Source organism: Temnothorax longispinosus, chromosome 3 (genome assembly GCF_030848805.1).
Source record: "Temnothorax longispinosus isolate EJ_2023e chromosome 3, Tlon_JGU_v1, whole genome shotgun sequence".
NCBI classification, from domain to species: Eukaryota; Metazoa; Arthropoda; class Insecta; order Hymenoptera; family Formicidae; genus Temnothorax; species Temnothorax longispinosus.
In genome coordinates this window covers 2,689,770-2,704,733 of record NC_092360.1, presented here as the reverse complement: position 1 = coordinate 2,704,733, position 14,964 = coordinate 2,689,770, and the positions used below count along the sequence as shown (strand labels likewise).

The window sequence follows — 14,964 nt, the reverse complement described above, 5'->3', positions numbered from 1 at the left end:
TTTTTTTTGCCACTTGATTTCTCACAAAACCGCAATTGTTTTATATTCTAGAATGTTCAAGGTATGTTCCAAAATTATTTGAACCCGATCGGACCGATACCATTAAAATAGCAACCATTAAAAATCGACTGGGTCAATACGACCCAGTGTGCATGACTACCGCGGAATTCTAGAGAAGTGTCTACGAAGGATTAACATTATACTATTACTGTTACACTATTAACCCTTGATACATAAAACTGTCAAAATATTGCGATGACAGATGCTCATGAAGTCAGCGCAACGAGAGAACCAATCAGCATCGTGGAAAAATGTCAACAATAAAATTTCTTACACGGCTTTTTTACAAGCGGAAATAATACATTAAAAATTGAATGTATAAAAAAGAGATAATCCGAAATAAAGAATCTTTCCGCTTTATTTTCATTTAATAGATGGACAAATATTTAAAGCTTCTCGCTGAATTTTGGATATGATTGTACGCAATATATACAAATAATTACACTATGTAATTTTTATTCGATAATACTTGCTGCATATAGACATTAAAATTATTGGGATGAAAAAAGATTGAACCTGAATTAGATATAATAATTCAATATATCGGACTAAGCTGCTAAACTGGGATTGAAAGTCGATGTTCTTAGAATAATTTATCCTCCAGATTCAGGAGGGAATCATTCAGTCCTATCATTTCTCTTTTTCTCGTGTGCAAAATCGATTCCATTGATATTCGACAAGAATTGGATCGGCCGACACCCGGTGAAACGTTTCGATTTCATTTATGCTTTGAAAAGGGAACTATCGAATGGGCACCTCGAATGATACAAGACAACTAGCGCCCACGTGTCACAGCGTATGGCAACAATCGCAATATTTTTGAACGAATAATCGATACGCGATAGCGACCACAATATCGCGGGTCAGGATTCATGCACGGGCCTTCTCGAAGGGCCCTCGCATTTCTCAAAAGTTCCAATCGCAGAATTTGAGCGCCATAATTATCTGTGCGACGTGGGCAAGGAGTTAAAGTCTAGCCGCATAATTATAGCGCTAGTACAGGGATATGCACGTGCAAGAACGCGTCGTGCAGCGATGCAATCTGCGGCCGATCACTTCCGCGTTTGGCAAAACCCATCTCTTCGCACGCTCGTTATCTCACGTGTGTGCTATGATCGCCGCACGTTTCAATCGTTCGTGAATATTTTCATCTTCTATAGTGTACGAAGAATAGAAATTAACTCTTAATTCACGTGGCGAGTAGTACGCCTACGCGGTGTAAGTAAAAAAATCGAAAATTAAATAGACGACGCAACAACACAAAAATCTAAAAGGCATATCCAAGGGATATTCGAAAGATTAAGATACATTTGAAACACATGTGGGCGTTTATATCGCTTGGATTCAAAAGCATATCGCAATAAATCTTTTGTTGCAATGTCACATTTTCATAATTATTTTATCAATTTTTTTTCATCTACAATCCAAACTTATATTTCTTGATTTGAAAAATTCAAATATATTTAAGAGTTAATTTACTAGATTTATTTTAGTAAAGATTTGTGTGTATTTAAATGTTTAATTTTATTGATAAACCTGATGATAAATCAAATAAATCGTTCGTTGTTTGCATCCCGATGTAGCTTGACGAGTGTGCAGTAAAGAATCGGTGAAAATTTTGCCAAGCGTGAAAGAAATCGCCTTTCTCTCTCTCTTTCCCCTCTATATTTCTCTCGAACAGGACGAGTTAACATGTGGGACGTTCGATATGAGAGACGTAAACGTCGCGCGCAAAACAATTTACGGTTACAGTAAAATCGTGCAGATTCCATTAAGCGTGTGACATGCAAGCGAATCTTGGCGCATAACGCTGCACATTGTCGGCGACGTAACGACCGCACCATCGCGGCGGCAATTTCATCATCGGGACGTAGATCCACGCCGTTTCCACACTTCAAAGCGGCAATCAACACGACGGCGGGATTTGCGTGTGCACTTAACATATCGAGGAGAAGCAATTCATTCCAATTTGCAACATTAAAAAAGCAACTTGCATACGCGAAATGGAGATTTTCATGACGTTTATCGCGATTAATGATGGAATTTAATGATGTCGCGTTTCAATAAAGCGAAAGGCCGGCAAATCGACCGGTATTATTCGCCGAGGAAAGTGCAGCGCGAATGCTAGCCAAACTCGCCATCAGCGGCTCATTGTCAGCTGTGCGTCGCGAGTATATATCGCGCGCAGATTTCTGGCAGTCCTTGTACGTTGTTTTTGTTCGCACACACAATAACGTTAAGAGAGCAATAGTTGTTTTCTCTTTCTTGGAACGCGAAAGAGTTCGGTGCAAAACAATTATAAATTGTCTAGTCGCACAAAGCCGGTTCTACAATACTTCGCAAACGATGGCAACTGCTAGTTGAAAAGTGTTATTTCTCATTGCCAATTGCCGGTTACTGTCGCCAAAAAAGTTAAAAGTTCGCCAACTCTCTTTTGACAAACACAACATGGAAATAACACTTTTCAACACTTTTCAAGCAGTTGCCATCGTTTGCGACGTATTGTAGAACCGGCTTAAGGATCAATTGTACCACATAATTATCTAGATGTAACATCAGCGTTCACCTCGCAACGTTATTGTGAAGGACGTTTATATCTATACTTTTAATTGGAATGTGAATAGACTGCTTTCTATAAACGCGACGCACAGCATTGAGCAGCAGCAGGCGCGGGTTATGCAGCTAAAGATCCTCTAATAAGAGTCACGAAACAACGTCAAATTTAGATTGTAAGTATCAAACAAGACGAATGACATTTGAATGATGCTTAGAAATCATCTTGATTTATCAGATATTCTTTGATTCTTTGAATGGTTTTTTTTTTTTTTAAGACCGATTCCTTCGCCATGTAAATTAATTTGAATCTTAATGTGATCTAATTGTTACATAGGAACAAATAATTAAATTACAATTCAATCATTAAAGCACTTCTATCACCGAAATTTTTTTGCTCAGCCTCAACTATAAATGCACTATATTTACAATGTATTTATATTTTAGATTGTTATAGACTATTGGCTGTACTGTTGACAATTTGGGAATGAACTACCTGAGTATTTGAGCAAAATTACGAACATAAAAGATAGGCGCTCACTCACAAATCCCAGAACCTAAAGGGTTATCAATGTCGAAGGAATCGGCCCTTCGCTTCCTCCTCTCCACTTTTTCTCCTTTCAACTGTCCTCTCTTCTGTCTACTCATTTACTTAATTACCTTTTTCGTGGCAATCTTCTAGCAGACCCGGACTTTCCGGACTTGCTCGGTGTTACTCGGTACATTTTCGTGTCTCTTGTCGGAGGAGCGCCACGAAACGGGCAATCACACGACTTACCTCGCAGACACACGCGACTTGCTCCTGCGTGAAGCCGAAACTCGGCAGCTGGCCGTTACCGCTGCCCCCGGCGGAACTCGCCGGGCTGTCCTGCGGGCTGTAGCTGGCCGCCCCGGTCGCGCCGGGCGTGTAAGCGTTCTCCACCGTGCTGCCCGTCGTCGAGTGCCCGGTCAAGGGAGTGGGCGTGCTCTGAGGGCTGTAGTCGCCGGCGGCGGTACCCAGGACATCCGCGCCGCTGCCACCACCGCTGCCACCGCCGCCGCCAGCTGACGGGCCCATCGCGCCCCCGTTACCAGCGGTGCCCCCGTAGGCCATCATGGCTGCGTCATCTCCGGGGTCCACGACGACCCCTCGCACGGCACCGCCGCCCTCCACCGTTGTGACGCGATCGTCCTCCCCGCTTCGCGTTCGCGACCGCGTCCGCGACCGCGACGGACCGCGTCGGGTTCGCCGCTCACGGGTTCCCCGATGCCCCGATCCGACGCTACGCGCGAAAGGGAGCCCCCCTCCCCTTCACTCGCCGCTCATCTTCCGCGGGGTGAACCCTTCGCGGGGATCACTGCGGGTCCTTGGGACGTCCGAACGAGGGCATCGCGCGACGAGCCGATCGACGATCCAAGATTTTTGACGGGAAACGTCTTGACTCGATGTGGATTATCACAAACTTAAATTGACTAAATCCTTTTGTTATTTAAAAAAACGGTCTACAGCTACTGTCTAAAAAGATGCGGCGAGTCGTCACAACTCAGACTGGACCAGTTCAGGTTAGTCCTATTATAAATAGCGATTTTTGTATACCGTGTTGAAAGATGGCGAGCAACGAAATCTGACAAATAATTAGAGCCGCTAATTGATCTAACAATTGATAGTGCTCCGATGGCACACTTGCGCTGCTTGTCAAAACTGATCACCTGCAGTTTAACGAGCTGGCTTTTAATTACCGTTACCGCCTCAAATGTATCTTTTCTCTTTTATGCACACTCGACGTTCCTCAAACACTTGCGTAACGTTACTTGTCATAATCATTGGTTAAACCATAATCAACTAATTTGAACAATTGAACGTGTGAATTCATAGATGTTGCACTATGCTATAAAGCTCGAAGCAAGCACTGTGAAGTTCTTTTACATTCCGTTTGACGAACCGTCGATGATCGTGCCGGGATGATTGTACGTCTCTCCAAGGCATCGGTATTCATCGGTCCACTAACCGGTTGCGCTCGAAATGTTCGCGCGACAGATCGATCTCGTTCGATCGAGGATTGTGCGAAAATTCGGACGATCAGCGAGCGATATTTTTGGATTGCCAGCTGACCGGCAAATGTCGCAGTCGATTCTACGAAATAATGAGATCCTCTCCAGAATCAGTCTTGTGAGCAGCTTCGAGCCGACGGTTAGCGGATTCACGGATTCTTACTTCTTTTTGGATCATGCTCGCTGATCTCTGCAATTTGGTGTATTCAAAAATCGGCAAAAAAAATGCGATTCCAACGTTGCTGGATGTCTTTCTCGGGGGTTTTCACTAGGACGTTGCTTGGCAAGTAAAAATATAATTTCAAACGGAAAGAGTCAAATCAACACCGGGCGATAATCCTCAATTCGCTTCCGTCGAGTCTCGCCTACCGTCTTGGCTCGCGTCCATTCCTGGAAATACTTGTGGAACTCGCACAGTCGTTAGATCATCATTCCCGTTGAGAACACTTCTGCCAAATTGATCCGCGATCAAGAGAGATCCGTCCATCCATCCGCGCCGAGTAGTCGTTCCCCGCGCCGTTTCTTCCGACTCGCCGCTCTTTCTTCCCGTCTCGTTCTCACTGCCGCGCCGGCACACACAGGTTGCACCGTGAAATCCACGGGCTCGTATTTCCACGGGGCCAGCGATCGTATTTATAGACCGCTTGGTACACTCGCGAGCGCGCCGCTATTATTAGAGGCGCCTTAACGAGCGTCTCTCTCGCTCTCCTTGAACCCCATCGATGCCTCCTCTCGTCGCGGATGCTCTCTCTTCACGAAAATGCCACCAAACCGCTTCCACCTTCGAATTCCCCACCGTCTCGAACGCCACTTGACAATTTTAACGACGCCTATCTGTACGGATAATAAACGCGACGTCTCTCTTCGCTCTTCTTAACGAAGTAATAGGGCAATAGAGATAATCCTCCTTGGTCGTTGCATTTTCACATTCTCATTCCAAACACTGTGCGTCCAAGAGAGATGACAATCGGCACTGATTCACTTAAATGATCGCTGGTGCGATGCAAGCTAAGAATCTGATCCTCGAGGAACGTTCGACGATCGTAGTCTTTCGGTGTCACGTCTTCGCGTAGAACGGGTGTGCTCGGAAAATTCCACTCGGCTGATCTTTTTGGTCAATTCACTGTGTTAACGCGTCGTCGTTCCGAGAGGCATACGTCCCCGATACTCATCACCGAAAAAACAACACCGACTGCGCTCGGGAGAGCCAGGGGCACCGTGACTCTCCGGCGCGGCGAGAACTCGGGAACGAACGCGCGATCGCACCCGCACGCGTTCCGGATCCGGAGTCTCCCAGAGTGATTCCGATTCGGCGATCGTGATCTAGATCCACGGCTGGACGAGAGCGGGCCTCGCGAGGCGACGGATCAATGGGCCGTTCTGTCTCTCTCGCTGCCGCGCGAGAGAGATACACTCTCCTCACGCGCGCACCAGAAAAGACTGGCGACGCGGCGTGTTGGCGAGGCGAGCCGGGTGCGTCATGCGCGACGCGGTGCGGATTGGCGAGAGGCGTGGCCAAGCTGACAGCTGCGTGACGCGCGGCGCTATTGGCCGCTGGGCATGGCCGCAGCCACCATACCGCCGCGCCATTGGTCGCATGCGCGCCACCAAATGAGCCTCGTTACGAACGTTCGGCACGAGCGGAGAGAAACAGAAAGAGAGAAGAGAGCGAGAGAGCGAGAGAGAGAGAGAGAGAGAAAAGAGAGAAAAGAGCGAGAGAGAGAGAGAGAGAGAGAGAGAGAGAGAGAGAGAGAGAGAGAGAGAGAGAGAGAGAGAGAGAGAGAGAGAGAGAGAGAGGAGAGAGAGAGAGAGAGAGAGAGAGAGAGAGAGAGAGAGAGAGAGAGAGAGAGAGAGAGAGAGAGAGAGAGAGAGAGAGAGAGAGAAGAGAGAGAGAGAGAGAGAGAGAAAAGAGAGATAGAGATGAGACACGCGAGCGAATTGCATCCAGACCACGGATCCTTCCGAGGAGCTCGTTAAATTCCGGCCTTTTCTGGATGTCTGTTCTCTTAATGACGCACGCACAGCGGGGCGACGCGGTTTTTACGTCGATGCATGTGGAACGTTTATCTGTATACATATAAATCTCGAAATCACGCATTTATAGAACAGTCCTTCGTCAATTATTTGCTTTTTTGTCAGACGGTTCTCGGACGGACTATAAAAAGGACGCTAAAAATGTACCCGATTGAAGGACGAAAGAAGGATGAGAAGACACATATTGCTGTTATCGCTGCAGGTTGACGGTTCTTCGCGTCGGGGTTGAAGATTATTATTACAGATTTGTCATAGAGTTGAGATTAAACGCGAAGCATCGTAGATGTAGAATGGTAACATTTCGTAGACCAGCGATTTATTCTTAGAGGAAGGCAGAGCGAGAGTCCATCACGTTCAAAATTCAGATTCGCCGTTTGGCGAAATTACGCGATATCCGCTCGTGAGGTTAACAGCGTCGGGGCGCGATAAAGCAGTCGCTTGTGAGATTATAGCGTCGCAACGCTATCGCGCTACCATGAAGCGCTAGAATCGAACGAGCCACGAGCCACTGTGGCATTATTGTTCATTATGCGAGGGTGAGTTACGAGGAAAAGCGACGCGTAGGAAAATAAATGAAGGAAGCACTAAAGATCTCGTTATTAGCGTCGACTTATTAGCGGTGCTCGCGGGGTCGGCAAAGGTGGGCGAAAAGAGTGGGAGGGAGGGACGTGCGCGCGGAACGACGGCTTGTTCTTCCCCGGGGAAAAATCGATTTATAGTACTCGCGGGGTTTTATGAACGCCCCCGCGGAAGAAAGGTAACGTCGCTCAGAAGCTACTTACAACAGAAGTTGGATAAAGTTTCACGGATAGAGCGTTCGCCCGCGTTTTTTGCGTTAGGCACCGCGCGCTTTCGTCGTCGCGCGTCGCGCGCTCGGGCTATATAAAATAACACACGTCGCGCACGATCTGCCGCTATATAGCGAAATCCCCGACAGACCGTCCGATTTAACAGCGAAAGAAAGCAGCGATGGCGAAGTCGGCGGCGCGGTGAGTTGCTATATGTTAAGAGTTCGCGATATCGCCGGAGTCTTTTGAGAAGGAGCCAAAGAAAATGCGGAACGCGAGATAGACCACTATATATGATAATTCCCGAATTTTCTAAAAAATAAACTGATTTGCCGAAATGAACTACGAGAGTTTCTCTCGATTGAGGTATTCTTCATTTTCTGCATTATTTTTCTAACTTCAAAATACGTGTTTTATATTCCCTTGACACTATCTTTATTATTTCCTTTGTAAGAGAGAGGAAGAGATTGTGTGATATATGGCTTAAAAATAAGAAAATAGAAATAAATAAAAATAATTCCTAGAGAAATGTTAAGATAAATATTTTCTGTATGGAGTGGGATTATAACGAAATTTTCTGAAAGATCAAGGTATACTCGGATTATATTGGTCTATAGTAATCATGAAGTACAAGGTATATAAAACTGCAAAGCTTGCAGCTTTTCTATTGAAAATAGAAAATTTCTGGGCAAATTATATGACACGAAGCACAAGCTCATATGCGCAAGTAGGAAAACATCGCAATAAGTTGTTTCCGTAAATATTCTTTTTAATATGGACGCTTTGTAAAAATGTGTCTAAAATAATACATGTACATGCACCGGCATAAATGGTATCCCGCGACGGCTAGGTATGTTTGTGCTTACATACACAACCTTGCCGCCAAGGGACACCATTTCTGCCGGTGTATACATATGCATCCCAATGGAGCATATGATAGAAAGATGCCGTTATTCACATAGATTTGCTTGCGAATCTTGGCTCTAGTAATCGTGAAATAAGTATATCTAAAACTGCACAGGACAATAAGTGAAATAACCTGGATTTTGGCCGAGGCGATGAAATCTTTCTCATGAATGTTTTCTTATATATTTTTTGATGTGCTGTCAATCATTCATTGTCAAATATTTATTTCAAGCTGATCTAATGGGAAAATAGCAAAAATCGCATTCAAAGTAGTAGAAATAATCTTGTTGTATCTGAACAAAAACTTATTAAGAATATATATTTTCTTAACCTTTCTTTCTCTTCCTCCTACCTTTCACCTCACCCCCTCTACTCTTACACTTAGGGTGGGATCCACCAGACGCTTCAAAGCATCATTTTGTCCTTGTTTAACATTTGATAAACAACAAGGATGAAATGTTTCCAAGAGCGTTTGGAGCGCCAAGTGAATCACACACTCAATCTAAGATTATCCATTCTATATATAAAAAAAAAAAAACAACCCAACATAACCTAACTCAACACAACTCACACCAAACCTACCCAAAACCCAAAACTGCCCCAAACTAATCTGCTCTCCTTCCTCTCTTACTTCCTTTCCCCTTTCCCCTCCCCTTTCCATCCTTTCTCTTTCCCTCTCTCTATTCAGATTTCTACAAATCTGCTACTTTGAATCCGATTTTCGCTATTTTCCCATCAGATCAGCTTGAAATAAATGTTTGATAATAATTCACATAAAAAATATAAGAAAACATGCATAAAAGAAAGATTCCATCGGTTTGATCAAAATCAGGTTACTTTATCCATCGTTCTTTATCTATTGAAACTGTGAACCTGTGCACGGAAAAAAAGATTAGAAGACTAGATTAGCTACTATAGCAAATCGTAAAATATGGGTAACTAACATTTTTGCAGCAAGAGTTATAATTTAGCAATAATAGCAAATCCTTTTGTTAAAGTTTTGCTACTATTGTTAAATTATAGCTCTCGCTGCAAAAAATGTTAGTTATCTATATTCTACGACTAGATTTGCTATAGTAGCTAATCCTTTTTTCCCGTGTGTAAATTACAATTAACATAATGCGCAAGCATGCATGCGTGCACAAGCAGGAAAACGTTGCAACACGTTGTTTTTTCAAATGTTTCTCTCAATACGGGTTTTGAACAAATATTGCCTAAAATAATGCGTCTTATATCCCAACAGAGTACGTGAGAGAAAGATTCCGTGTGGCTTGCATTGATCTGCCTGCGAGGGCATCTGACTGACGTGGGACTGACGTTCTTCAACTGTTCGGCAACTGCGTATGGAACCCTTCTGCCCTTTACACGGCTCCTGCTCTACCGCACGATATTGGAGAACTTGAGAAAAGGACGAAGGATTCTACGTTTTTTGAATTGTGTCCACCAATTCTGACATTTCCCGTTGCGGATGAATCATGCGTTGCGTTTCGAAGACGCATTGATCTATCTCTCTCATGCGTCTCTATCGAGTTACCTTATGTGCGACGACGCATTGGATGATGCGCAGCTAATAGTAAAACTTGGAGTTATTGAAGGAGACCTGCAGGGTCGAATGAACCGTATGATGTTCAGAATTTCGCATCCGTCTGCATGGATGTACCGACGGCAATATGCGGCGCCGACGGATGCAATATCAAATGGGCGAGTATAATCTTCATAATTACGTCCTTCTGCGTATGTATTACATCTGTGTATATTAATACTATTAATAAGTATATAAAAGATTTTAATTAAATCTATTACTTAGAGAATTAGTAAAAAATATATATTATTTAGACATACGGAGAGATTTTTTTGTTATATTTTACCCTTAAATTCACTACAAACTTGGGACAACTTGGCAACCAAGGAATTTTTAAAATATACAAAGGACATTTTACAAGCAACGTGATGAAAATTACCAAGCATTGACTGCCACCAACCCAAATTATTGAAATTTCCTAGATATATTTTAGTAAAATTAATCAGACATATTTTATATTTTAATGTAATAGATATTAATATTTTTTATTATGGTAGATATTAATCAGAATAGCTCGCATAAAATTCTTGGTGGTACGTGTTGTCCCACAACTACCATGATTTCAGGGTAAAATTTTGAGAGAAAATTCTCTCCGTGCAGCGTTTAACAAAACTCGCGCGTTATGCAATACACAGTATTTGTTAACTCTCTGTTCCGTCGAGTGACTTGTATAATTCAATAATATCGCGTAATAATAGTTGTCCGTTGTGCGGAACTTCCTTCCTTTCGCGGTGCGCACAATCGATCCTCGGGGAAAGGAACCCCGGCGTTACGAAGACGGAATTGACACATTTTATTCGAGTTGTATGCGCCTCCCTGCCACCCGTGGCGTCGCCATTCATCCTCGGTGTACGCGGATGCCAGCGGTTTGTGGTCCACGATGAAGTCGTTGACACCATAATATGACGTTCAAGAAACCCTCCCAGGTTCATCCTAAAGAGCCGCGAAATCGACCGCTCGATCTTGCTGATGGGACAAGTCGCGCCGATCCGCATTCGTCGCGATGCCCTTACCATCACTTTACTTCGCGTGTCTCTGATCGAGTACGATGTAAACAGTTTCGCTAAAATGAATGAAATTGAGATTGAAATGAAGATTGAAGAGTAAAGGTAACTTTAGATTTTTTAAATGAGTTTAATGGTATTATTAGTGCTGGTAACTTAGGAGATCGGAAGAAGGCTAACACAACATGATAATATTTATTAAAACATAAAAGCATCATGTAACTCTGATTTGTATGCACATTTTTCTTCACTTATTTTAAGTATATCTTACGATAAAATAAGCAGTAGATTAGTGGTACAGTCTTCATTAATAAATAATTAGGATAAAATAAAGCTAATAATTTTAAATTATTAGAAGGATAATAACAAATATATAGTAATCGCAAAAACCTAGCGTAATAAAACAACAAAACAATAAAAATTCGAAGGAATTTTGCCAGTGACAAATTTAAAGGACCGCTCGGTTCAGATATTTTGTGCAATCAGTTACAGAGGAGCATAATATAACGATTTTGATCCGCATTCGCGTTTATGTACTCTCAATCATTATTCCAGTGTTCTCGCTCTCCGCGTTCTCTCCTGGTCGTGTACACGGCACGGCACGGCACGGCAGTGCGCATTGACATTGATTCCCTTTGTCGGGGTGCACGAGGGTGACGCGGACGCGAGAAGGACGGTTGCGTAACAATGCGAAAACGCAAGAGAGCATCTGACGAAAAGCTCGTATCGCATTCCCATAAGTGGCGGCGGGGAATCCCGCAGAGACGTCCTCACGTTCCTCTACCCCACGTCCCGCGCGTTTCAACTCCCTCGTTCCGCCTCGCGTCCCCAGCTCGCGCGCGCTCCTTCTCGCTCTTACGCGAGATGAAGGGGGAAGGCGCCAGGTAGGTGAATACACCGACGGTAGAGCAGCGGCACCGCGGTGCCCCGTGGCGAGGACTGAATAACTCGTAATTGGGCCTCCTGGCCCACCGCCATTCACGCCTCCGTCGCGCTACAAAGACGTCTCGTGAAGGAGAGCGGAATCCCCGTAAGGCCCCGCGCATTCGCGTTTCACTCGTAGGACGAGTCGCATCCGGTCCCTCGGGGAGTAATCGACGATCGTCCAAGTCATGTCGGAGAGTAATTTTATCTTACAGTCTACAGAACCTAGTTAAGTAATATCGGGGAATGATCGACTATCCATCCATGGCGAAGCAATGTCGTGAAGTAATTGATTACCGTACAACTAGAAGGATCGTAATATTCTTGGACGAAAAGGAAATACGTTCGTATATTTACTATAACGTTGTATGTTCATATATGCGGGGAAAGTTTATATATCATCATAAGAGAATTGCATACTTATATACGGGCGTCGCTATATTTGAACGAAACAAATGCTAATTTTTAAGTGAATTCTTTGAAAAGAAGCAAAGCACAAATGCAGTTACGTTACAAGTTATATGTTCATTTTTTATTGGATCACCATTGCATTCTTCAAAAATACACGTCATATTACGACCAAGTGGTAAAACAATTATAATAAAGTTGTTTTTTTTTACTATTTGCATAATAAATTATTATTTACTGTGGCTTTTGCGAGTTTTGCGTATAAGATTCAATCGATTCCGGAGACCGATCGACTAGTGGCTCAATGTCGTAAACGTCATCCTCTTCGTCCTCATACTCTATTTCGACATAATTCGGCAATTCATCATCGTGAATAAAATCGTCGCTATTGGCAGAATAATTCTGAGCCATTTCACCATTGCTCATAGTTCGTTCGATAGCAAAATCATCCTGATAATCCAGTTTCGCGGTAGAAAATGATCGATCAAACATTATATTGAACAGTCTAACATCCCTGTAATTATATCGCATCAAATAACTCGTTGTTGCAGCAAATAAATGATTATTGATCACAAGTACGTGATATGTAGTTACGATAAAATGGAAACGATTATTGTGAATAATCCATGAATGATTCAAATAATAATATAAATTATGAAAAACCAGATAAATCACTGATCAAGATAAAAAATATTGAGAAACATTGAATTTTTAAAGAATATTATTCTTTCTCTGAGCTACTTAGTTTTTAAGATTTGAGAACGCAGTTAACACGACATAAGTAAAATCCAAGGGAGAGTACTAACTTGGCGACAATTGGAAGCTTGTCATTAATAACCCGAGATTGAATGATGAACCACTTGAATATGGTATCCGTAGAAGTGATTGATTCGTTAGGCGTACTTGCAAACTTTTCGCTATCCTTCTTCTGTTCTTTATATGAACTGATTATGCGGCCCAAGCCCGACGGCTTGTGTTCTACGGAAACCATTTTGGCTTTATTGCCCCCTTTCTCTTTCTTGAAGCCCTTCTTGCATTCATCTATCTCTTTGTATTCGCGACCTATTTGTCCCTTCATTGATTGTTCCTTAGGCTTTTTATCTTCAACAAACAATTAAAGAAATATAATTAATTAAAAATTTAATATAATAATGTTCCTCTTCCGTATAAATCATAACATAAAAAAAGATTAAGGGCTCAAGAATTCGTAAAACTCACCTTTCATGATAGATGATGTACATGGTTTCACTGAGTCTGTTTTGAGTTTCTCGTCTGCAACGAGAAAATAAAAATTAATTAAAAGTTCAGTAAAGATGATAATAAAACAGGAATTTCTGCGTAAAGAAAATGACAAGATGCAAAGAAAAGATTAAAGACACCTTGTTGATCTTTACCTATATATTTATTATTATTATCATTATTATTAATATTATTTTATATATACACATGTATATATAGTAATATTAAATATAACTTACTTTTCATAAATTCTTTCTTTCTACTAGTACAAAATTCTTCACGATTGGATTTTTTCGTGGATTTGCATGATTTCTTGTGTTTATCTTTTTGTGTAGACTGACAGGTTCGCAGCTTGTGAATAGTTTTCTTTCTCAATATACATTTAGCTGGACCTTTCACGCACCTTTTCTTGATTTCATCTTTTTCCTTGGTCTCGCATTTTCTCCTTCGTTTCTCGCAAGACGGACTCTGTTTTCGATCTTTCTCATCTTTGCTGCAGCTAGCATAAAATCTCTGCGTTGTCTTGCTTATATTCGTGCCGAGAGCGATATCGGGAATCAAAGTGGAGAAAAATTTACGATCTTGCGGGACGGAGAAAATTGATTGTTGCGAGTAACGTCGTTTTCCGTCTACTTTGTTGCAGCTTTTATCACCGGCTCGGGAAGAATTTATTCTACGACAGCTGTTGGATCGCTTTCGACTGCTTCCAGTGCACTTTCGCCGCTCTTTCTCGCTGATGTCACGTTCCTTGCGTCGTTTCTCGCATTTTGGTTTACAATCATTCCTTTCTTTTATTGTATCTTTACAAACTGCACGGGGCTCATCGGATTTCTCGCAATCTTCGCGTCGTTTATATGACTTTGATTGCCGTCCTAACATATGAAGATGTTAAAGAAAAGTATATAATAAAAAATGAAAGAAAACAAGTGTAACAAGTAAACAAATTAAAAGAATAATGGAGAAAAGATATAAAAACACACAATAGGTAAAATATGAATTAGAAACGTGAAGAATGGACAAATTGATACACATAGAATTCCAGCAAGATATACAATAATAAATACTAAATTATTATAATGATGACAGCTAATTTTAAATTATTATAAGATAATAAAGCAGCAATAATTTATGTCCTTATTAATCTGTATAAAATTCTGAATATTCGAGATAATCAGTTTCAGATGTTTCATAAGATATCGCATGAATATTAAATTAAATATGAATGTTTCTTAATAAGAATTATATTTTTATATGTTATTGTAATAATGATTATGCCGCTCCACATTACTCTTATTATACATCTTGTATCAATACCCCGTTCCTGCGAACAATCAGAATCTCTCGATTGTCGCGCGCGATCCCTCGACGAGACTCGTCCTTTCGCATCGCATTTTCGACGAGCCTCAGGACATCGGTCCGCGTCCCAACTGCATGG

General features: G+C 42.2%; 2 protein-coding genes across 3 annotated transcripts in view; both read right to left on the bottom strand.

The window, feature by feature from the left end:
- So (sine oculis) overlaps window positions 1-6,080 on the bottom strand; it is a 34,817-nt gene extending 28,737 nt beyond the window's left edge. For both annotated transcript variants that reach the window (XM_071772873.1, XM_071772874.1), the window contains exon 1: window positions 3,392-6,080. In XM_071772873.1, the coding sequence (XP_071628974.1) occupies window positions 3,392-3,709 (318 nt within the window). In that variant the 5' untranslated portion in view covers window positions 3,710-6,080. The remainder of the gene's footprint in view (window positions 1-3,391) is intronic.
- Window positions 6,081-11,225: 5,145 nt separating this feature from the next.
- On the bottom strand, window positions 11,226-14,482 carry LOC139809735 (uncharacterized). The gene is made up of 4 exons (XM_071772875.1): window positions 13,769-14,482; window positions 13,509-13,562; window positions 13,097-13,391; window positions 11,226-12,804 (listed from the first exon to the last, which is right to left on the bottom strand). The coding sequence occupies exons 1-4, from the start codon at window positions 14,406-14,408 to the stop codon at window positions 12,525-12,527; spliced, it is 1,269 nt and encodes a 422-aa protein (XP_071628976.1). The 5' UTR covers window positions 14,409-14,482; the 3' UTR covers window positions 11,226-12,524.
- Window positions 14,483-14,964: the final 482 nt, after the last annotated feature.

Coding starts and splice junctions, on each gene's coding strand:
- LOC139809735 (XM_071772875.1), bottom strand. CDS start 14,408: ATGTTAGGACGGCAATCAAAGTCATATAAACGACGCGAAGATTGCGAG. Junction 13,563..13,768: donor AAAGAAAGAATTTATGAAAA/GTAAGTTATATT, acceptor TTCTCGTTGCAG/ACGAGAAACTCAAAACAGAC. Junction 12,805..13,096: donor AAGCTTCCAATTGTCGCCAA/GTTAGTACTCTC, acceptor ATATAATTACAG/GGATGTTAGACTGTTCAATA.